The 23,802-nt window shown below is 35.1% G+C and overlaps 1 protein-coding gene across 1 annotated transcript in view; it reads left to right on the top strand.

The window, feature by feature from the left end:
- The window catches only part of LOC149578448 (triosephosphate isomerase, chloroplastic-like), a 59,284-nt gene extending 44,126 nt beyond the window's left edge, over window positions 1–15,158 (top strand). The window contains exons 5-9 of the mRNA XM_089829188.1: window positions 11,475–11,559; window positions 11,820–11,952; window positions 12,077–12,250; window positions 14,111–14,193; window positions 14,755–15,158. Coding sequence (XP_089685314.1) covers window positions 11,475–11,559; window positions 11,820–11,952; window positions 12,077–12,250; window positions 14,111–14,193; window positions 14,755–14,811 — 532 coding nt within the window. The 3' untranslated portion in view covers window positions 14,812–15,158. The remainder of the gene's footprint in view (window positions 1–11,474; window positions 11,560–11,819; window positions 11,953–12,076; window positions 12,251–14,110; window positions 14,194–14,754) is intronic.
- Window positions 15,159–23,802: the final 8,644 nt, after the last annotated feature.

Here is a 23,802-nt window from a genome sequence, read left to right as displayed (position 1 = left end):
TTGCAGAAAAAAAACAAATGGGTCGGCTATATGTACTTGGGTTGCAATTAGAACAAATGGAATCTTCAAATGATGTTTTCTCCAAACTGGAAGAGATAGAAGCCTATTTGGCCAATGTAGAGTAGGCAGATTGCAGACTCTTAAATTGGGCCTTACAACCCTCAATGGTGACCTTGGTCCAGCCTAGGTTTATGGAGCATCTTGATAAACGGGTTAACCTTGTGGTTGCTTCCTGTCTCAAGGTGATGAAAAAAGGTTTTGCAACTAATAGTGAAGAACTTGAAGGATTTACAAGTTAAAGGAATCCCCATGAGGCAGGAACAAATTTTCTCGACACACGATGACACTAGTACACCCGATCCTGTTTGTGGGAATCATAATAACGAAGAGGAGGCAAAAGAAATTCAAACCAGTGCAAGGAAAAATGTAGATTAGATGATTTTAGATGTGGATAAGGAACATACTAGTTTCTACATTGGTGATTTGGAGGTTAGCCTTGACAAACATGTTGATGAGGCTGGTTGTACTCAAAGTAACTACTGGCTAGAGTCTTTTTATGATCATTTATATGTTTCCTATACGCATGATATTAACTTCAATAAACAGTCCAAGATCACACCACGAGACGATGGGTTTTATCAACATGATAATAATGAGATGCATGCATTAAAAAACCAGTTGATGGTTAGTGAAGACATGGTTGTGGCATCTTTAGTGCATTATGACAACACTCACAAGATGGTTGAGAATCTATACAAGAAGGCTCAAAAGGGAGTGAAAGGAGATTTGCTTGTTGCTAATTTGTAGGTAGTCAAAACAGCCCTTGAATCTATGAAATCAAATTATGTATGTTTTCTGTCCGACATGGATTATATTCTTGAGATTGCTGAAATATATGTTGATCAGTTAAATAAAGGAAGGAATGAGATTATGGAGCTCAATAGGGAGCTTAAGTATACTCATGAGGCATTAGATGATGCTTAGATTTCTCTTCAGGAAGTAGAAAATCAGGTCAAGATCACAAACCATTTTTGGGAGCATGAGGGTAAACAGAGGCATGAGTTTTTTCAAGAAGTAATTGATAAACTTGACAACATTCAACAGACTTATGACTTGGACAGTTGTCCCAAAAGACCAAGTACCAAAATTTCAGATCACATTCAACTTATAGACAACCGCATGTTTGAAGTGGATGCTGATTGGACTTTTGATAATCCCCTTTTTGAGATAAACAAGGGAACTCCTTTTGATTGTCATGAAGAGGATAAACTTGACTTAAGAATATTGGACCCAGATATAGTTCATAGCGGTGAATCTTGCTCACAGGATTGGTGTGGTGAATTGATTACGGTCGCTCGTCCTTTGATCAGTCCAAACATGGTTCCCAATTTCAACCCATATAGGAGTTGGATGGATTTCATACATCAGCCATCGAATAGATCTTGGTGGAGTATTGATGAGAGTTATATTTCAATCATAGGGAATGTTTTTTCAGCTTCATTCTTACTCATAGCAGCTATGTACTTGGGGGTTCTCCAGATTGATGATGACAGTATGGTATTTGATGTGCCCTTGGTGTTGTTTTCAACTTTTGAGCAGCTTGTTTCTTACATCAACTTTTTTGGTCGGGTCGTCACCATTTACTAGGTTATACATAGCTCCTTGATACATTTCTACTTCATCATATCAGCTGGTCATGACAATAGGGTTTAGGATCCAGGTGTTGACTGTATGTATCTATGGCTTGTTGAGGATTTTGTTGTAGTTCTACTTAGTTTGAGATTGGATGCGATGATAATCAGATTTGTACAAACTATGAATGCAGGGATATTTCATAGATTAATATGGGATCCAGGGATTTGGTTGATCGATGGGTTGCATTCAGACACCTTGCTTCGCAGTGTGGTAGGATTTGTCTTCAGACTGTGCTACAGAGCTCCCTGCAGATTCATATGGGATCTTGGTACTGATTGCTTGAGGACAAGCAATCTCGAGGAGGGAAGATTTGTAAGGTCCCCTTTTTGGGACATTAGAAAATTTAGAGGCATATTCATAAAATATTAAAATTGACTTTGAGAGCATAGATTAAAATTATAAAAGGTCAATTTAGTATTTTAAAGTGGGCTAAAATGACAAGGGGAGATAAGATGAAAAGCCAAGAAAGGAGTCAGAGTCGCAACTTTGTGGATTAAAAGGAGAGAGACTCATTCATTTGGATATGCTTGATTTATGATTCAGATTTCAGTTTCTCTCTTGTGAGAGTTATTTAGAAAGCTTAAGCTTTTAGCTAGTGTGAGGACGTAGCCCCTCGTGCCGATAGACAGTGGACACAAACCCATTGTCCCTAGAGACATCACATCAAGTGTCTTGTGTATGCTTACAGGTTCATTTCTTAGTGTTCCAATGTGACTGTAAAATTGTGTTTTAGATTGGATTTTGAATGCTGGTTATTGTATTGTTTTTGTATAATGCAATAACATGTTTTAAGGAATTTTATGAGAATTTACTGGTTTTATACTGCTGGTTTATAATGCATTTTCATATGCTTGAATTCTGAATATTATTTTGAGAAAGAACGGGTTACTATCTACTGGGGATATTTCAAAATAACGGGATAATATCTACTGGGGATATTTCATACTGGTTTGAATCCAGATGCAGATGTGGATACGAGAACCCGATACATTGAAAACCCAGTACATGGATATGTGGAATTTTTGTTTTGGTTTTGTTGGATGCATTTGGGTACATTTGTATATATATACACAAAAAAATTACAAGAAATATACAAAATTAAATCATTTGAAGTAATTTGATTGATTGGATTTCCTAAAGTAAATTATATTCTTTTATGGAAATAAAAGGTATTTTATTATGAATAATTATGTTTTGATTGTGATCTTATTGGAGATTTATATTCTATTTTGAATATTTTATATCCTATATATTATATATTCTGAGAATTATGGGCAAATGAGTCGTGGGTCTCAAATCAATATTGTAAGTGATTCATATATAATTGAAGCATTTGCTATGCAAGGCTTTGTCATGAAGCATATAAAAATGTGAATGTTCAATTTGTCTTGTGAGAGTTTAATATTTTAATAGGCTTGAATGTAGTTAATGTTATTGCGGGAGCATTCATGGAAAAAATATTTATGATTCTTATAGTTGGCTTGGTAATGCCCAGCGGAGGTTGAAATTATTATTTGAGTTTGTCGTGGCAGCTGTGAACTTAAGGTTGAAGAACAATATTATTGTAGGTGACAATAATTGTGTCTTCATAATTCTCCAAATGCACCCACATGGAGTACACACCTCCTGCATCCAGAGGAAGGAGTGGGGTGCACAACCTTGAGTGTTTTCTTCCTTCACTACTATAAATGTTCATGATTTGTATGAATCATTTGAGATTCATTAGGTGGACTTGAGCCTATGCCTATTCAATTGGGCCATAGAGTCACAAGCAACAAGAAAGAGAATAATGAAAGTAAATTAGAAGAATTGATTTAGGCACATGTGCCATCAAATTATAAGCATCCTATATTGTTGGAACTTCACCCTCCACCAAGAACTATTTAAAAGCTTCTTATAAGATCTATTTGGTTCTTAAAATCTTGTTGAGAACTAGACACTCTTGGGAACCTCGATGATGCTAGAGTTGGTTTGAGAATTGCATGAAATTGTTGACAAACACCTCGTTCTTCTTCGTTTCAAGTTTGAGGTAGAGTTAGACTAAGAAAATGAACCTTAGGAAAGGTTCCTTGTTCTAAAGCATGCTTTGACAGCTTCCATTTGCAACTGATAAGTCTTTAAAAGCTTCTTATAATATCTATTTTGGATCTTAAAATCTTGGGGGAATTAGGCACTCATTAGGAACCTTGTTGTTGCTAGGAACCATATCAATACTTTACTTATAAAAACACTTGGTACTCATTGGGAACTTCATGTGATTTTGGAACCACCACAAGATTTTGACAGCACTCAAGCATTTAGATTCAATAAATGTAAATTTGATGGAGATCTATGATTGTAATTAAGTGACAAAACCTCAAATTCTGGAACGACAAAAGTTTTCTATTTAAAGGATCAAAAAGATGTTCTTTGTTGCTAATGTAGATGATTGCTGATGTTGGTTGAAGAAGAAAGATAAGGTGCACCGAGCATAACAGTATTGTGAAGATCAAGTAGAGGAAGAGCTAAGTTGAAGTGTGAAGTGTGTGAATCAGCCAAAAAGGGATCAAAAGAAAGAGATTGAGCAAAACAAAGCTCTGAAACAAGCAAGGCACTGCTAACACCTAACAGACCATTTGACTGTTACTTTCTTAGCATTGTAGCAGAAAAATATCTTACTCGAGTGGACCTTATAGTCTTTTGAAATCCTATATGGTAATATTCAATAGTAATGTTTGTAAGTTCTTTAGAGCAGGCCACTCTTTAGAAATGTCAAGGAGTGATAAGGTCTAGATGATCTTTGGTGAATATCCTCTAACAAGGTCATATTAAAAATGTGTGTGTAAGCTTAAACAAGGTTGGTTCCTAACAAAGCTCACTTCTGAAGAGTAAAAATATTTTGGTTGCTGGTTCCCAGGGGGGGTTTCCCTTTATAGGGTTTCCACGTTAAATACTTGTTTCAAAATGTGTGAATACTTATTGTGTTGTATGTTTATTTCAAGTTAATTGTTTAATGTTGCAACTTAGTATAAGCTGGATGTTTATTCTAATACACGGTGTGTTAAGGAACAAAAAATTGATAGTTTAATTTAAAGGTTTTATCAGTTAAGATTATGAAGTTAGATATGTTTACCAAGTTAATAATCTGAAAGTTTAAGAAAGTTAAGTTGGTGAAAAATGTTATTAAGGCCTATAGAATAATAGATTAGAACTGATTCACCCCTCCCCAGTTATCTAACATTTCAGCCCAAGAGGGATGGAGATGAATATGTAGTAGGGAGTAGACTTTGCGAGGGAATCTAGACTTCGAACTATAAGTACTTGGTTCAATTTAAAATTGAGTTGCAGAAGGGAATTGAAATGATTTCAAAAGAAGGTGCAAGTAGGGAGTGGGTTTAAACAAAGTTGGAACCTCATTTTAAATCCCAATCAAGGTTAGAAGCCCACAAGGAAATCAAGGACATGACCAAAATAAGGAATTGCTCACACGAAAGATTTTGTATATTTTTTTACTGAGCCCTAATGGGTGCAATAAGCTAGAAAGCTAGATTGCAAAATTTGAAAGAAAATTTAGGGTCAGTATTCTTTATGTTCATGAGATGCAATTGGAGGTCAAGTAATACAAGAATCTTGATGAGAACTTAGAATCAGAGAGGGAATAACAAGATGTGGCAAAGAAAGGAGCAAGTCTTACAATCGTAGAATATAGTTCTCATTTTACCAAAAGCAATACCTTGAGAGTACTAGTTAATTTCAAATTGCAAGAAAATTGAGAACTTGGAATGGAATGCTGCCAAGATTGAGGCATTGGGGTGATTTATTGTAAAAATCATCCATAGGATCAACCCCTATGGTGACATTGAGAGAGATGAGAACCTGAAGGTCTTTAGAACAAATGCAGATCTGATGATTAGGAAGATGAAGAAGACATTATTATATAAAATGAAGGAAATTCTCAATTATATTCCTTTGAAATTGGAATCCTTTGAAGTGCTTCTTACTGAAAGATACTTATATAGGATCAAGTTCTCCTTCGGGAGCTAGAAACTCATGTTTAAGGGATCAAAAATTCCTCCATAATTGCGAAAAAATCTTTGTTTGCTTAGGACAAGTCTAGGCTAGGTAAAGATGATCATCAAGCACCTTTCCTTATGTCTTTCTCCTAGGCTTGATTCTTATCAAGCCATTCTTTGACAAGGGCAATGCCCTACACAAGCTACACATAGGTGGCCGCAATTTCTAGGACCCATCTAACACAAAAAAGAAACAATTGAAAATAGGATCAAGGGGAAACCTCAAAATATTTTTCAATCAAGCAAGAAAATTGTACAATTTCCTCCTCAACCACAACAAACTACAACCTCTTGTTGCACAACAACAAGGATGAAGGATCTTTGTTGCTCTAGCAAAGGAGATGATGAAGACGAGGAAAAGAAAATGAAGCCTATTCTGAGTGGTCAGGGGGCTAGATTTCTATAAGGACCAGAGATTTCTCAAACGTAGATTAGGAAGACCATATCATCGTTTGTGATTCCAAGTTGTCCCACCTCCCAATTCTATAATCTATTGGAAACTCAGAAACATACTATGCGATGCCACGAATGCACATACAAGAAAGATGCATTACACAATATAATTGGGGTAAAATAGCTCACTTGATCCATTCAGATGAACAATTACATCCACTTTCTCATACTCACCATCCTTAGCTAATATTTGTTTATACATGTCAGAAACAATTGACAGTGCTGGGAACACTTTAATAACAAGAACACCCAAGAGGAACCAACAACTCTCCACAAAAATGTCCTTAATCCTTGAGTAGAACACTTCCTTAATGCTATTTCAGAAACTCACAAACCTCATTCAGATGAGCAATTACACCCACTTCCTCAAACTCACCATCCCTTAGCTAATATTCCTTTATACATGTCAGAAACAATTGGCAATGCTGGAAGCACTTATAATAACAAGGACACCCCAAAAGGAACCAACAACTCTCCATCAATATGTCCTTACTCCTTGAGTAGAACACTTCCTTAATGTCATTTCAGAAACTCACAAGCCTTATTCAAATGATGTACAAATATTATGCTCACACTTAATGCTTTCTCTTTTTCTAACTTACTTCAGCAGCAAGAAATTATCTGGCAAGATTCTTTTTGTGGCATATCGGGAACTTAGCTCATTTGTAATTTTGGACTCGCATAGCACCTCATGCTATATACTTTTTCCAAGAGTTTGACTTCTTCCCACAAAATTCCATTCTGTCAATAGACTCAATACTTTACCGGGTCTAAGCTGCCCAATGCAATTCGGGCCTAGGCCTTTCCTCAAGAAACATCCAACATTTGAACTATTAATAGCTCTAACTTAGAGTTTGTTTAGCTTCCCAATGTAGCAGTAGAATTCTCTGCTTACATCCTTCATGGGCATGACCTTAATCTCAAGCCACACTCCTCAGGATCCATTTAATAGCCCCCTATCCTGATCTGTAAATGCCAATTCCGAATTTTTTCTGAAGCTTCCATTTTTCTTATCTTTTTGGGATTTATTTTTGCAATTTCTGATAATTTTGACTTTTTGTCTTTTCAGATATAGAAGATAAAAAAAGAATTAATAGCAGCAACAACTTGAAAATGCAAACAATAAATTATTGAACAACTCAAGATTTTATTTGCAACAAATGAAGTTTGAAACAGACCTTAATTCCAACGCAAATAACCACATATAATTATCAACAATTGTGAAGTTATTCTGTACAACAGCCAAGTGTGGTCTCATAAGTCTGATGTTGAAATGATATTTCTGATTTCCAACACTTAGGGATTGCTAGGCAAGCCCAAAGTGAAACGTCTAGCTGGGGCTAATGTATTTGATGCTGATGAATCTGTATAGTCTGATGCAGCAACTGAAGGCTGATCTGTGTGTGCTCCAAAACCTGGGTCACCTCTAGATGCAGTTGTACTTGCAGACAAAGGAGCATCTAGCTGTAGGAATAGATGTTACTGGATGTATTGTGCCTGAATGTTATGATAATTATAAAACTCTGCCAATACCCTTTGTAGCAGTAGAAAAATCAAATCCTTCTCCCAGTTCTCTTAATGAAATAATAAATCAAAATCTTGGGAGGTCTGATCTGCTAGGGATCTCGTCCTTATAGCCTGTGATGCCTGCCCTAAGTGTCAGAGCTCTGCAAATTCCAAACTTCTCCTGTAAAAATGACTTCTTTTATTCCTTCACCAACTCTAACTCTATTTTAGGGTTTCATTATTTTATAATAATTTATTGCATTGCTCTCCTAAGTGGTGTCCACTTTACAGGCCTTCTTTATTTTAAGAAAAGAGTCTTTTTAAAACAACCTTATGCCTCCCTAGGTGGGCGTACCACTTGGGGGTACTTCTATTAAAACATTTTTATTAAATAATGATGAAGTTACTTTTTAATCAAAGTACTTTATTTTATTAATTTAAAACATTTAAGTTAATATTTTAATATTTGTTTTGAAGCCAACCACCTGACCTCTTCAACTAAAACTGATGACGCTCCAAATTCTCAAGTTATGTCTAAATATAGTAGGTCAACTGCCAATCTCCTCTCAAAAAATAGGACCCCTCCTAAAGATCAGGAAAACTATCTTTGATATTCCAAATAACTCGTACAACATAGCAGGCCATATCCAAGTATCCTAAAAAGTAAGTACTCTCCTAGAAAATAAGAGAATGTCTTTGATCATCTAAAATGGCTCATCATGTCCTCTGCAAGGCTCCACATGCTCAAAAAGTGAATCTACTAGTTCTTTAAAAATTAGGGCCCCTCCTAAAAATTGGGGGCTCTTGAAACGTCACACAAACTTCCTAAAGGTCTACAAGATGACTTAATAGACTCTCTATCCCCCGAACTAACCTACTGGACCCTTGCTGATTGGTTAATCTCTGCAAAAGATACCGACCTAGGAAACGGGGACATTACAATCCATTCAAGTTTCTCCAATTCCATTTTTGACAGAAATGGGGAGGAGTTTATTTAATTTTTTTTTCTGTGTGGTTTTATTACTTTCTAGTTCTTATTCATACAATAGCTTTTCAATTATGTTTTCGAGTCCCTTTATATTTGTTTAGTTTTTAGATTCCCTTTTAGAAAATTATTTATTATTGATTATTTTTATTTCTTAGTTTATTTTGTGCTTTTTTCTTATATTTGGCCCTCTTCTCTTTAGTTGCTCTCTCTCTCTCTCTCTCTCTCTCTCTCTCTCTCTCTATATATATATATATATATATATATATATAACCTTAAGGCTTTTTTATCTTATTGTATTTTTGTCATTAGTTTTCTTTAATTTATACTACTATTCTTATTCTTCTTGTTATTTGCTTACTATAGTTTATAGAGCGTGCTATTATAATTAATTTGCATGTATGAGGGTGTTCTTATTTTGTTACATTTGCATTTCTTCTTGTATTTTGTTCCTTGTTTGGGTTTTTCATGGCTTATTGTTTTTATTATTTTTTGTCCTATGTTTCTTCTTTTGTGATTTTGGGCTTTTGGGTTTATTTATCGGTTTATTTTTAATTGGGTTTTTTAATTCTTCTATTATTTTTCCTCTTTGCCTTGTGTTGTGTGTCATTCTCTCTCCTTGCCTTTCTATTTCTCTTTGTTTGGCTAGTCTTCATATCTTTGTATCCTTCTCACTTATCCTGATGATGGATCATGGAGTGTGATTCGAAACATTGATGCTAAATAAACACAGAATCGAATCCAGAAAAGGATTTGCTTCAAATTATGGATTGTGGAAATCTGATAATGTTGGTAGATTGGTCTCATCCTCAGCTTTTTGCCTCTTTGCAGAGCTTCTTAGAGTAGAGTCAACTCCTCAAAATTGTTGTGCAGTAACTTTCCCAAGAAGACATCCGTAAGGCTCAGTATGCCATGGACATAGTTATTTAGACTTCGAGCAACAAGACCATCTCAACTCAGTCTCTACTGGACTTGGCCTTTGTCCATCTCTATAGCTCAAAAACTTGCTATATAGACCAAAAGCCATCTTCAAAGTCCCTTGCTGAACTCTCAAGAACACTGCATCCTTGATGCATGATCCTCTACTATAAGAATACTTTCCAAAGCATACTAAACTGTAGAGCGACTATTCCCAGAATAGAATCCAGGCTTCTACTGACTTTCTCAATATGACTGAGATTCTCAGAGTTGATTTCATTTTTATGACACCTCATGTTTGTGCATTTCATCTATTGGTCTGGCCATTATATATAGGCTTGTAGCTAAAACCAAAGCAGCGAAGAACGACAATAGCCTACAAGCTTCAAGTTTGTAAATCAATTCTTCAATTCATTATTTCATGGGTAAGATCCTCCAGCATTCTTGTACATACTTATTCTACTTTATTTATTCATTTTCAATCTTTGTTGCCTATTATATTTCAATGTCTTCTCTGCTTGGATCTAGTTCTACTTTAACTGTAATCTTCTTTCTTCTTTTGCCACTACGAGCAATGTTGTTTTCACTTCAAACACTTTCAATACTAGGGCTTCTTCTTCTATCTCCGTTTTAGCTAGCATTATTGGCGTTGTAAACTCCAATACCCATGTAGTGTATTGCAGTATTAGGTTCTTCTTTGTCTTTAGGAAATTCATTTGTTTGTGTTCCCTGGAACTCCATTGCTGTGGCGTCTATGGGGACTTACCCCTTATTTCCTTTGTCCATTCACGTCCTCTTGTAAAAACTTATGCTTCAATTTTAATATATTCTCTCTTAGGCGTATCTTTCCATATAATTGTTATTATTATAAGTTTTCCTCAAGGTTCACAGTAATAAGTGTTTTTAACTTTCAAACCTTTTAATATGGATTTCTTTGACATTTCAGATGACACAGATGCATCATATGTGAAAGATATTAGTTTACGGAGTCTGTAAACTTTCCATCCTTTTAATATGAGGGTAATTGTTGTTAACCATGTATTATGACAGCCTCTGTTCTTTCTAGTCTGATATTTTTTTGTCTAAGGGATGAATATATTCCTGGAGAAAATAATGTTGTCCAGAAGCTGCTTGAGAGGAAGCACCTTGAAATTTAAGGTGGAAAGCATGGTATTCAGCTTTGATTGAATTTGTTTGTTTCTCCAGTCTACCTACAATTGTTTGCTGGGTGATAAAGAAAGAAAATACGTGCATGCATACATAAGACTGGAAACAGTAAATTGGTCCAGTGGCATCAATTGCAGAAGATTTTTCTGAACTTAGTTATGACATCAGAAAGATAATCCACAGAGTTTACAGTTTTAATAATATTTGCACCAAAGGCAGAGTTAATTTTGCATAGAGTAAGCCTGTGGTATGTTAACTTACCTACAATCCAGTTGGCAGTTTTCCAATCAATGTAAGGTGCTTTGTTTTTTATTTATCTGATGGATGAATACAGATTTTGAGAATACGAGGTAAAATCTTTCTGCAAAGTCACAGTGACACTAATAGAAATGCAAGGATTGAAAGCTTTGAAGTTCATCTTTCTAGTATGAAAAATGTGAATTAAATTAATGATAAAAGGACTCTCCGTTTCTCTTGTCTTTGGAATCAAGGTCTTTGATTGTTGATTTTCATTTGTAATGATTTATAGCTATCAATAGCTAGTCAACTATGCATAACCTCTCATATGCCAGATCCATTTGCAGTCATGTTACTTTCCCGCATAAAGAAGCTCATTATTGTAAACTTCAAACAAGTGCATTTGACATATAGATCTTTTGTTACTTACATTGTTCCCTGTTGTTTCCTTTGGTGTCCAGCGTGGAGCAGTTGAAGGATATAGGGTGTGAATGGGTTATCCTTGGGCATTCTGAGCGTAGACATGTTATTGGAGAGGACAACTTGGTAATCTTAAAATTATACGGTAGTCTTTTGTGAAAGTTGTGGATCCTCAGAGCTCTGTTGTACTTCTTATATGTTCAAAATAATAGGCAAGTGGTTTGATAATTTCCACATAATAATTAGTGGTCATCACAAACACAAGGATTATTAGTTTTACTTCTGTAATGTCTTTTTAGCTTTTTTAATACACTGGAATGGTGTACTGTAATGTTTTCCTTTAAGAGTAAGATATAGTACTTTATCAGTGAAACTTTTTTTGGCAGTTTATTGGGAAAAAAGCTGCATATGCATTGAGTGAGAATCTCAAGGTGATTGCATGCATAGGAGAAAAACTGGATGAACGTGAAGGAGGGAAAACTTTTGATGTCTGCTATGAACAACTAAAGGCATTTGCTGGTAAAAATTGTCCAAATCCTCTTCCTCAAATGTCTGTCGGTGTTGGTTGATTGTAGATTTTGGTTAAAATTTAGGATGTAGTGTATTGTAGTAAGTGTTCATAATATTATACATTGGATTGCAGATTGTGTGCCGAGCTGGGCTAATGTGGTTATTGCATATGAACCCGTTTGGGCCATTGGTACTGGCAAAGTGGCTAGTCCTCAACAAGCTCAGGAAGTGCATTTAGCAGTTCGTGAATGGTTGTCCAAGAATGTTTCACCTGAAGTTGCATCTCAGACAAGAATTATTTATGGAGGTATGTCACTTTAGATGGTCAACAAAGAAGATGCCATATCTAAGGTGATAATGAAAACTCTCTTTGCCACAGCCTCAAAATGATAAATGATTGGTAGTTTCTTTACAAACATTGCTTGTTGGAATCAAATATGCAACTCTTTTCCTTAATTATGCTGCAACTTCTTGGATATACTCTAATGTCGATAGTACTAGCGTGTGTTTGGTTAGTAGAATGTGTATGGAGTATGTGCATTTCTTGAATAGAAGAGATGCAAACCACATTAAGACAAAGATTTCATCTTGTAAATAAAAAGATGGGGACAATCAGCTTGAAGTCACAATTACAATCTTCTTATTCCCTTTTCAATGAATTCAATACAAAGAGCTCTTTGAGTGTAACCTTAACCTAATATGTTTTCTATCTTCTCAATTGTGATATGGACATACTTATAAGAGGCTCAGAGTAATTGTAACTAAGAACATCTGATTATTTCCCAATACATCACCTATTCACATCTCCCACACTTGCTCTCACTCTCATGCACTTGCACAGAAAACTGTTCTGGTCTCATAATGCTGAGGAGTGTCCTATCAGGCATGAAAGGACTCTCAAACATTGAAGAATTGAAGAGACATGCCATATGCAGTTATAATAACTATACATTCTTGTGACAAAACTGCTGCATACAGCAGACTGGCAGTTATATTTTTGAGTCACAGTTTCATAACTGTCAACTTACCAAATGTTGAAACAAGCATAATCAAAATCATCACCTGTATTACCTGGCATTTTTTATTACCATCGCCATTGGTCAGAAATCATCACCTATTGGCTATTGAACATGAGACTTTTGTCACCATGGAATAAATTTCTTATTGTAAGCCCTTTTGATGACTGATCCTGGGTTGGCCAATGCTTTTAGGAGTAGATGGAATAATTTGATTACTTTTTCAGATCTTTATGGATCAGACCTCTATTTTAGGTGGCTTTTGGTTCTCGAAAAGCGTACATTTTCATAAGTCATTGAAGGATCTATACCTCCATCTCTGTAATTTTTGGTTTTGGGCTTTGGTGCTAACCTGCCAATATATTCAAGCTCTTGCTTTCTTATTCCTGCACCTCCCTTGCGAAATTTTTCTCACACCTCTCCCTTGCAAGGAATTTTCCTGGCACCTCATTTTAACATCTAAATGCGTTCTCAGTGCTTTGTATACTCAAGTGTTCAAGATATTAGGTATTAGTGAAATATTCTTCCACATACAACAGAGAAAGATCCTAAAGATGTGTTCAACCTTCATAAAACATGCTTGAATCCAGCTGCTCACCTCTATTGACACCTATTGAATTGGCCTTACATATCTTTTCCAATCTCTCGTATCCTGACCTGGGGTTCCAAGGTTTGTTCAAGTTCCTGTTTCATATTTGATATTCAGTTGTCATACCTTTCTGAAGACATGGCATCCATTGTTTACTTCACACTGGTTGCGACTAGGCATTTTGGCCTAGCAGGGTTTGCAGAAGTATGAACTGCAATCTGTAATCTAAGCTAATCAATTGTTTCATAGAAACATTATTGTATCTTTTGTCTTTATCGCTATGAACGCTCAATGGAACTTCCTCATGCTATATAACTACAATTTTGGAAAACATTGTTATACAATATTACTATGTACCCTGTCTAGCCTATGTTTCTAATTCCATGTATCCACGGGAATTCAGCTAATTTTGTTTGTTTCTTGTTTTGATAGAGTTGGTCTACTGAATTTTATCATGCTCTTGGCCATTTTTCATGTATCACAGTTCTTTTTATCAGCTTTTAATTTTGTGGTTTTATTTAATTTGTTTAAAACCTTTTTGTGTCAATGCTATTACCTGCAGGTTCTGTAAATGGAAGCAACTGTGCAGAGCTGGCTAAGAAAGAAGACATAGATGGTTTTCTTGTTGGTGGTGCTTCTTTGAAGGTAATCATCAACTTAAATGAGTTAATCATCACATGAGCTGGATGAGGGGATCGCTATGTTTTAAGGAATTAAATTTATTTGTATCTACGTTATTATGGAAGGCTTTATTGCTAGAATCTGACATTTAAATTCTCTTAAGCTTGTTGTTGCTTGTTTATATCTCCTTTTCTTGTATTGACATGATACTTAACTGCTTTTTATCAGTTCTCTAAAGAATACAAATATAATTAGAATTTAAGGTCATTGGTTATGTACTGTATATATTTCAACTTTTTTTTTAGAAACATCCTTGGGGGAACCTTATGGAAATGTGCGATGATCAGTTTGTAAATTTCACCATATGGGAGTTAGCAGTGGCTGCTAGTTGAATAGTTTGATTTTTTTTAAACAACCTTCTAGGATCCTTGTGTGAACATGCAGTGAGATATTCTTCAGTTTTTCTGTATGTGGGAAAACAGCTGCTCCTAGTTGAAAAGAGCTCATATTTAGAACATCTGACAATCAATTACTCGAGATAAAACACTCTAATATTTCTTTATTCGACTTTTATGCTGTTAACAGGGACCGGAATTTGCTACAATTTGCAACTCTGTCACTGCAAAGAGGGTGGCTGCTTGAGGTCATTTAGATTGTTATGCACAATAGATTGCTATGCTTATTGCAGAGGGACATCTGGGTTCTGAATGTTTGGTTCCAAGGCAGCTTGATTTATATCATTGATATGATCAGATCAAAGCAGAGGCAACTGATGATACACCATTTGGCATAGCTACATTCTCTTGACTTGTCTAATAGGCAGCTCGCTAAAATAATATTTTCTTTCATTTTTGATCAGTATTAATTTTGAGCTGTTGAACAATTTGCACTTACATGTGCATTTTGCTTGTTTTTTCATGAGGAGGCTTGCATTGAAAACCATGTTTATTATATTTTAATTGGATGATTGCATCTTTTTATTAGAATAACACATTGGTTCCTTCTATTAAGTTTGCTTTTGGATTTTGAAACTGGAACTAGCATTCATTTGGTAGTAACTCATCATTCATTACATAAACCAACAAAGAAAAAATGAAAAAATACAGAACCAGCAAAATTTGAGAGAGCTTTGGGAGACAAATTTAGGATAAGAGGAATATTTATATAATATTATGCTATGTATAATTTATTTCTCTGTGGATTTGCTTGGAGTGAACTTTTATGCCGCAGAAACCCACGTTTCAATGGTATAGAAGTGACCATGAGCTTGAATGCAAAATCATAACGGCATAATGATAATAGACAGTTATTAAATCTTAACTGAAAATTTGATAATCTTGTGAGAGCCTCATCAGTTCTTGTCTTCATTAGTCCGCTCAGCCACTTGGCTGTGACCAAGATGTGGTTCTCTTGTGCATTCTGAAGAAGGGGGTCAGCATTGATTTCGTGACTAAGGCAATCTTTTATGCTCTTGCCAAAATACCCGTGATTTCTGGATATTGAAATATTACTTCAGGCTGTGCCTGAGACAATTTTGAAGGTGCATCTATGGTCCAAAACATTGTTCATGCTGTCTGGGCCGCATTGGAGTCTCTATCAATTTGTTCGAGGACGTGTGAAGGAGTTTTATGTTAAAGCTTACCTAAGGTAGCCACGTGTGATTTCATCATCGTCACAACTTTAGTAATGTAATTCCAGTTCAACATGTGTCAGTAGTATAATCTCTCTCTCCTGTTGGCAAGGTTTTCCCAATTAGCCTTTTTTATGTCTGAATTCTAAATGGAGCTTAGGAGCTCGTTCTACTTGATATAGTCTGTCTCTATATTGATAGATTGTTGTTTATCACCTTTCTTTGTAGCTGCATTGTTCCTTCGTTGCTGTTTCTATCTCAGCCAAGAAATCTTGGTGGCTGGTGCTTGTTGAATAACTTGATTACAAAATTCTTATTGCAAATAAAAGGGACGATTCCCTTTTTTACCTGAATTTGTTTCCATTCTTGCTATGGCAGTATTAATTTCTTACTTGAACTACAAAATTTTGTTTGTACTTTTCCAGATCCTTGCCAGCCATAATGAGTTGATAATTGCTGGCAGGGTCTCTTTCAATAACAGAATAGAGCTTACATTTGTATTCCTAAGTCTTATTGTGGAAATCTGGTCCTGGTTTGAAGACAGACAGCAAGTTATTACAAGCTTTTAGTATTTCGGTGTACAGAATGGAATTTTGACTATCTGGAGTCAAGAGTTTCCACAACCTATAATCTTAAGTTTGTATGATATGACTACTTTCAGACGTGGAGTTGTAGGTGGCCAAATGCAGCCTGCTAGTGTGTTTATTTGTCTATCATAAGCTCTAATTGATTTGTGTTGGTGTACTCGTAGATTCTTCCAGTTACACCCTAGGGTCTGAATAAACTTGTATAGGTGATGGTACCTTCAGCAACGTAACTCTTGATGTTCCTGCAATAACACTGAAGATGAGGTCATTCATCGGCTCTAATAAGGATTCCATTCGAAGGCATATTCTCCTTGAAGGAAATTTCAAGACTGATTTGGAGTACAGCTGATTACTAGATTATTATTCCTTGTATGATATGAATAATTATTAATTTCAGACATGGAGTAGGGGGCAACCAAATGTAGCATGCTAGCCTGTTTCTTTGTTTATCTCAAGCTCTACAATTTTGTGTTGTAGATTATCTAAATTACACACTAGGGTTTGAATAAACTTCAAGAGGTGATGGCATTGATTCAAGTGAATGTCTTGACCAAAAGAGCAAGTGTTCTAGATGCTTCAATAAGCAATACAATATTGAAGTGCTCGCCAATACAAATCCAATGCAACTCAAATGGGCTTGAAAAAAGTAAGTATGCAGAAATTGTGCCTAGTCAAAGTTTGGTCAAAACACAAAAATTAGGCTAGTATATGTAGTTGAAAATATGAGTCTCCAAATCTGGTGAAAGTAGTCTCAAATCAAGGGGTTTGTCATATGGGCCCAACACAACTTGAATCATTAAAAACATAATTAGTTTCCTTGAGATACCGATGGTCAAAGTTTGCAAAAAGGTAGGTTGATGATGTCAGAAAGTACAGTAAAGATGGATGCTGATGTGCTTAGCGAGGTGGCTGACATGGAAGCTAGGGTGATATGAGTGCTCAATTGTCCTCGTTTGGGTATGACATGTCAGCCAATGGCAAATTATAGTTCCATGTGGCCTAATGTGGGAACAAGTCAATGGTTGAATGAATTGGTTTCAACCAAGACTTAACATGTACTACAAACTCCTCTCAACATTGCACCATGTGGTCGACATTGTTATATGAAGGTGCATTTTATTATTTGAATTCAAACAAAAGCCTATTTGAGGTTTAAGGGGGGCCAACAGTTTGAGCCATGGCCCCCAATATCCCTTAATGTGTACCCTACCATAAAGCTGCCTGAGGTTAATGTATTTTCGCATTGTAAAGGGTCAACGATTATATTTAAGCAATCGTCTCCCTTATTTTAAATCGAGATTAAAACAATAGTCATTAAGTTTTAAACTCTATTATTTTGTTAGTCTCAAAATTGTAAGAGCCCGTAATGTTTGGGGTTGAGTTTAAATTTCAAAAGATTGTGAGGATTTTAATGTTAGTTAAAGGGGGTTTGTAAAGATGGGATAAAATTAGTAAATGTGGGAGAGATTGTGAATTGTCATCCTTGTGCATTTGGAGCTTGAAGTCGAAGCTTTTTGCATGTGTAAAAGGAGTTTCTTTTATGATTTGTTATTGTTCGAGAAGTGAATCTTGAAATATGTAAGACTTTGTAACCATTTTCTGAAAGTGGAATCAAGGATCAATCACTCCACTAGAGGGACTTAGAGATGTAGCCAATTTGTGTTTCATCTCGTCTCATCATTCTCTCCTTTGTTCAATTTATCACTATTTGATTATTATGTTATGAAAGCATTTCAATTATGTTTTAAAGGCCTTCATTTAATAGTTGTAAAAAGTTATTATTCACATGTAATAGTCTTTTGTAGGACTTCAACAGTGAATTGTTGTCCTTATGCATTTGGAGCTTGAAGTCAAGCTTGTTGCATGTGTAAAAGGAAGATTTTGTTTTATAATTCATTATCTTTGACAAGCGAATCTTGTAATAGGTTAAAGACCTTGTAACCATTTTTTGGTGCGGAATCAAGGATCAATCACTTCACTAGAGGGACTCGAAGACAACCAATTGGCAAACTCTATTATCAAGTTGTCTTTCCTCTTCTCCCATCTTCTCGTCTTTTGTTCAAATTTTCACTATTTGTTTGTTATGTCCGTGAAAGCATTTCAATTATGTTTTGAAGATAATTTGATTGTAAACAAATATTTTTCACATGCAACAGTCCTAGATCCTAACATGACATCATGTGCCTTCATTGATTGTAACTCTTGATATTTTTGGTAACAACATTGACAAAGAGGTCTACCATTGGTTCTAAGAAGGATTCAATTTAAAGGCATTCTCCTTTTAGGGAAATGAAATACCAAACAAGCTTGCTAAAAGGAAATTTGCACTGCCATTATCAAAATCTTAGAGAATTTTTTAATGCGTGATGCATACTAAAAGTAAGCAAACTGGACAATTTTCTGCAGTAACTATAGTATGTAATAATTCCACATTATACATATGGAAAAAGTTTCCATAATGGTATTAATGAGCTATGCGAATTTCTGCAACATTTTGGCATAAAACACATGTTAACATGGAAGAAAAAATAAAAATAGAACCAAACGAGAGACATGTTGATCTTCCGTGGGAGATCCCTCTTGGAGAAACTCTCAAACAAAAAAGAGATCATGCAAGATTATTTAACCAATGTATTTCAAACAACAAAATAATTATAATAACATCCTGAGCTTTGAGTCCATGAAGATCAACACTCTCAAACAAAGAAGAGATCATGCGCGGAAGGAAGATCTTCCAAGAGGAAATGCTTTAATTAATGTCTGAATTTGTTTCTTTAGTTTTTTTGGGGGGTTGAGGTTCGAACTTGAATCATTAGCCAATATAAATAAATCCTTGAGTGATTCTTTCTTTCTATTTTAATTGTTTACTCTTTCAATTTTTTGGGCTTAAAAAGAATTCTTACGATCCATCTAGGGCTAGCTATTGCACTCGACTCAATACCCTTTATTATAGAGTTTATGAATTGCAAGTTTCCTTGAGCTAAAAGATCAAGGTCTTAGGTGTGCTTATCATCCCCAGCCTCATCCCTTTGAATGTAGTGCATTCTTCACTTCATCCTAAGTGGGCTATTTATGAGCCAGCCAACTTCATCGTGGCAGCTTATTGGAGTTTCAAGTATGGATTATTGTAAATTATATATATATATTTTAATTCACTCTACACATTCTCATTTTGAACTTTTAATCTTTGGCTGTCGTTTCTTTGATTTGGATTTTTTCTTGAAGCTAACATTCATTAGTTCCCATGTCTTATATTCTTCCAAATTGCCTTGTTTTGCACAGAGCATTGCTTCTCTAGTGCTGAAAAACCTTTTGAAGCAACAAAAGGGGAAATCTCACAATCACAGTTTCTCCATTATAAGTGTTCCTTACAATGTTGCTTGATTTTTTATATGCTTCCTTTATTCTTCCAGGTGAAGTTTATTCACAAAAAATTGAAAAGCATTTGCTTTAGCTTGAATTTTAAAGGTCAGTTTCATGTGTCTTTTAAGCATAAAGTGGGTCTAGTACTCTTCCAATGGAATACAAAACTAATAAAGCTTAACAAAACTAAGCTTGTACTAGTATTGATTCTAATTTTAAGATTTTTACACAAATAAGTTTGTATTGGTGTCAATTAATAATCTAATTTGAGATGAAAGAAAGATAAAAAAAGAGATAAAAATTTTAAAATCATGATTGGACTTCAAATTGTCATAAGAAGCTTAAATTTGTTTACGTCAAGGAGACTAAAGTACTTTTAGATCAATTTGTTCTATTTTAAACTTCATTTATCTTTCTTTGTGAATAAGAACGAAGTTTCAGTGTTCTTGTATTCTTGAACTTGTTGAAGTTTAGTACATGTCTTATACATCATGAATTGGGCAGTGACCTTCATAACTCATGAAACCATTGTTTCTTCCTAAGAATTGTTAGAGCTTTCTATTGCTTTTCACAACTTTTGTTCTTGGTATTCAATGTCTAATGCATATGAACATTGGCATTATTAGATTCTGAGTTTTCTCTCTACCCCCACCAATGGTTGTAGCTTTCTACTCTGCACGGGATATACATCTATGGTTGGTTTGTTTATTGTGAGCCTATTATGTGGTTATCTGAACTTAAATTCTGATTTTAGGCTAAAATACAAATATTTATGTTTTTGGTGTAAAATCACTCAGCTCCAAAAAAGAATTGCCCTACCAACCAATACCTAAATCCCTCAACCCAGACTAATAGCTTCATTTTTTCATTTGATCCCAATTTGGTTGCTCTCTTGTTTTACTCATTCTCTCAATTGCATCAGTATAATTTCTTTCTGGAAAACCATGAAAACTTTATTAAGTCTGAGTCCCTCATCTTTCCCAAATTTTTGGCTTCATTTTTGTTAATAGATCCCAATCTGGCTGCTCCCTTGTTCTACTCATGTTCTCAGTTACAACAATTAACACTATTACACAATTTTCTTTCTGAAAAAACATTAAAACCCAGTTAGGTCTAAGCTCCCTCATTTGTCCATCTTGTTGCACATAATATATCGCCATCTATGAAACCTTTATCAAATAATATAATCAAATTATCAACAAAGAAAACTGCTTGTTTCTTTACACATTACTGAAGAAGCTTTTCCACTTTAACTCTCTTATGGGTGAAGGATAACATACTAAATAGAGGTACAAAGCTTCAAATGTCAATGATAAAATATAAATAATTAGAAGAATTTTAAAATATTATCAAAACACACTATAAAGTGATTTTACAACCTCACAACAGTAACATCTTCCAACTATTTTAGTGTATCTGTTGAATGTTCGGTCAAGTCACAACATAGATGTGTTGTTTTCCTATTATGACATATATGTTTGCATAACTACAACTTCTATTCTCTTCAAAACATATAGTTTTCTATACTTAGCTATCAATTAGCAAGAAATCACCTTGTGCTACTTTGACCCTTTCCCTCTTATCGGTTTGCTTTATAAATGATGAGACAAGAAAATGATATGACCATGTGCACCCAGCCTTTCCCTCCTACTTCAATATCCTTGATCAATAAACAATGAAAGAAAGGTGGACAATTTCTGCATGGGAAAGATGATGAAAAAATACGCCTAAGAATTCTTGTAACTGTTGAAATGAGTTAATATCTATAACATGTGCCACATTTACATTATCTCTGGATGATTATCTTTGGGAAGAATTTATTACATAAATCAATTATAGCTCTTTCATATAATGCTATACAAGAGGACCAAAGATATTTAAACTAACTGAAGTTAGCAAAGGGTATCTATATCAAGGGTTTTCCCAGTAGTCAATTGACAAAAGAGAAGAGCACTGGGGTGGGAGAGCAACATGGAAAGTTGGTTGGTGCAATAACCTACACCAAGATGGGAAACAAAAGAAGGATTGACATCTTTGGTGATGTAGTATTGAATATTTAAGGTATCGATATCAGAAGATTTTAGCTATTATAGTTGTTTTATGCTCAGTGTTGGAGTTTTTCTTTTACTAGTACTCATGCTTCGGGTATTTCTTCAATGGTTGAGGGAGTTGAGTTAGCTACATTCAGTAGGGCTTTCTTGATTAGGAACTTAGCAACTATTGACAAGACTCACAATCCAAAAATTATGATCTCCACAAACGGCAAAAGCAATGTGTGGAACTGGAAAGTGAACTAGTTTAGAATAAGGAGGATCAACCTAATAGCCTCTAGAGAACTAAAATGTGAGGTTTTCAAAATAGATAGGAAAAGCAACATAATCATCTCATGAGAGCTAAAATGAACTAGCTAGAAATGTACTTATCTTTTGATCACGTGACACAATCAACCTTTATTCATGGAGGATGCTACCATATTAACTTGGGGATTTGAACCCTAAAATCATGCTTGGGAGATTGATATTTTGAAGATGTGTTTTTGTTTTTAAAATTTTAATTGATCTTCTTTTGACCATGAAAGCAACACACCCTTGGCTTTGTTGCCATAATTAAGGGTTGTCTTTTGCACCAAATTCATTTGGTCCCTTTTGTTTTGGCTTTGTTGTGTCTAGGATTGGATCTTGGTTTCAGAGTTGGATTCTTGCTTAAAAAGCTCAATCATTTACCATTTGTTTTCAATTAATATTTCTATCTAAGGATCTAATGCTGAACTTTTGCTATGAAAGCCTATATATGAACTACTTCAGCTTCTCCTTTCCTCTTGTTGGCAATTGTAATGATTTTTATGCATCCATAAATAAAATCCACATCAACCTTTGATTGAAGACAACACAATTTACAATTTAGAAACTATCATGTGTATGCCTATTTCTTAATGAAGATAAATATTGACTTAATTCCTTTATTTTGTCATCTCCTATGCTACATCTTTTTAGTGTGAAAATAGAGGTTGTGATGTGTTTGACCATGGTCAAACATGTAGATGGCAGGGTGGGAGGGAAAGTGGAGTATATTGGGAGGTATCAAGTGATATGTGTGAAAGGGAAAGCTTGTGGAGGTCTATTGAAGGGGAGCTAAGAGAACCTGGAGCCTGGTCATGCAAATGCCTTTTTTGCATTGTCACACCAAGAAATGTAGCGTAAGAGATGACACTTATGCTCATCTAGATGGAGCTTATCATTGATTTGTTGGACATTACCTATAATTTTTAAGATATTCTATTTTTTTTATAGTTCCAAGCAAATGAAACATCATCCCATCATCTGATACTTTTTGAGGCACTTCTCAATATCTTCCAGTTTATATTCTACACAGTGATGGAATAGATGAGAAATTGATGCTTCAAGGACCAAATTATTGAGTTTTCAATATGATAATATAACATTTCCACTAATCTACCAAGTTTCTTAAATGGAGTGTGTAGGATTCCATTGAACTTGAGCTCCCAGTTGACACTTTACTACAAAATATAGCTCACTATTGGCTTATCATTTAAAATCTCTTTATTGTTGTACACTCGAAAGTGTCACACTCTAAACCATTCTATCCAAACGATTCCATGAGTTTGGAATGCATGGATGCCGGCTTAGAGCTCCCTATCCACGGAGTGCAAGAGAGTATATTTCAAGAATAAGAAGGCTCTCAGATGAGCCTTAGAGATACTCTTCTTGCTAGTAAACCATGCAATGAGAGGTTCCAAAGACAAGATGCAAGAATGCAAATGTCCCAAGGAGTTCCTCAAGGATGCAATGCAAATAAAAATTAAGCTAGAATGAATATGAAAAGTGCAGCTATTCTAAGCATGGATGAGAGTGTTACAATACCATTATTAAGCTATGTGAGATTAAGCTACATGTAAAAATGAAAGCTAAGCTAGGCTAGAATGCCATGATGCCATGGATGAGAGAATGTAGACAAGAAATAGAAGTTCTCCACAAAGCTCCAAAGAAACCTGTTAGAAAACCTGCAGCATAACAATATTCAAAATGAAGATGG

Source organism: Cupressus sempervirens, chromosome 1 (genome assembly GCF_028749045.1).
Source record: "Cupressus sempervirens isolate cs-2001-9-10 chromosome 1, ASM2874904v1, whole genome shotgun sequence".
NCBI lineage: Eukaryota > Viridiplantae > Streptophyta > Pinopsida > Cupressales > Cupressaceae > Cupressus > Cupressus sempervirens.
This window is presented reverse-complemented; position numbering and strand designations above follow the sequence as displayed.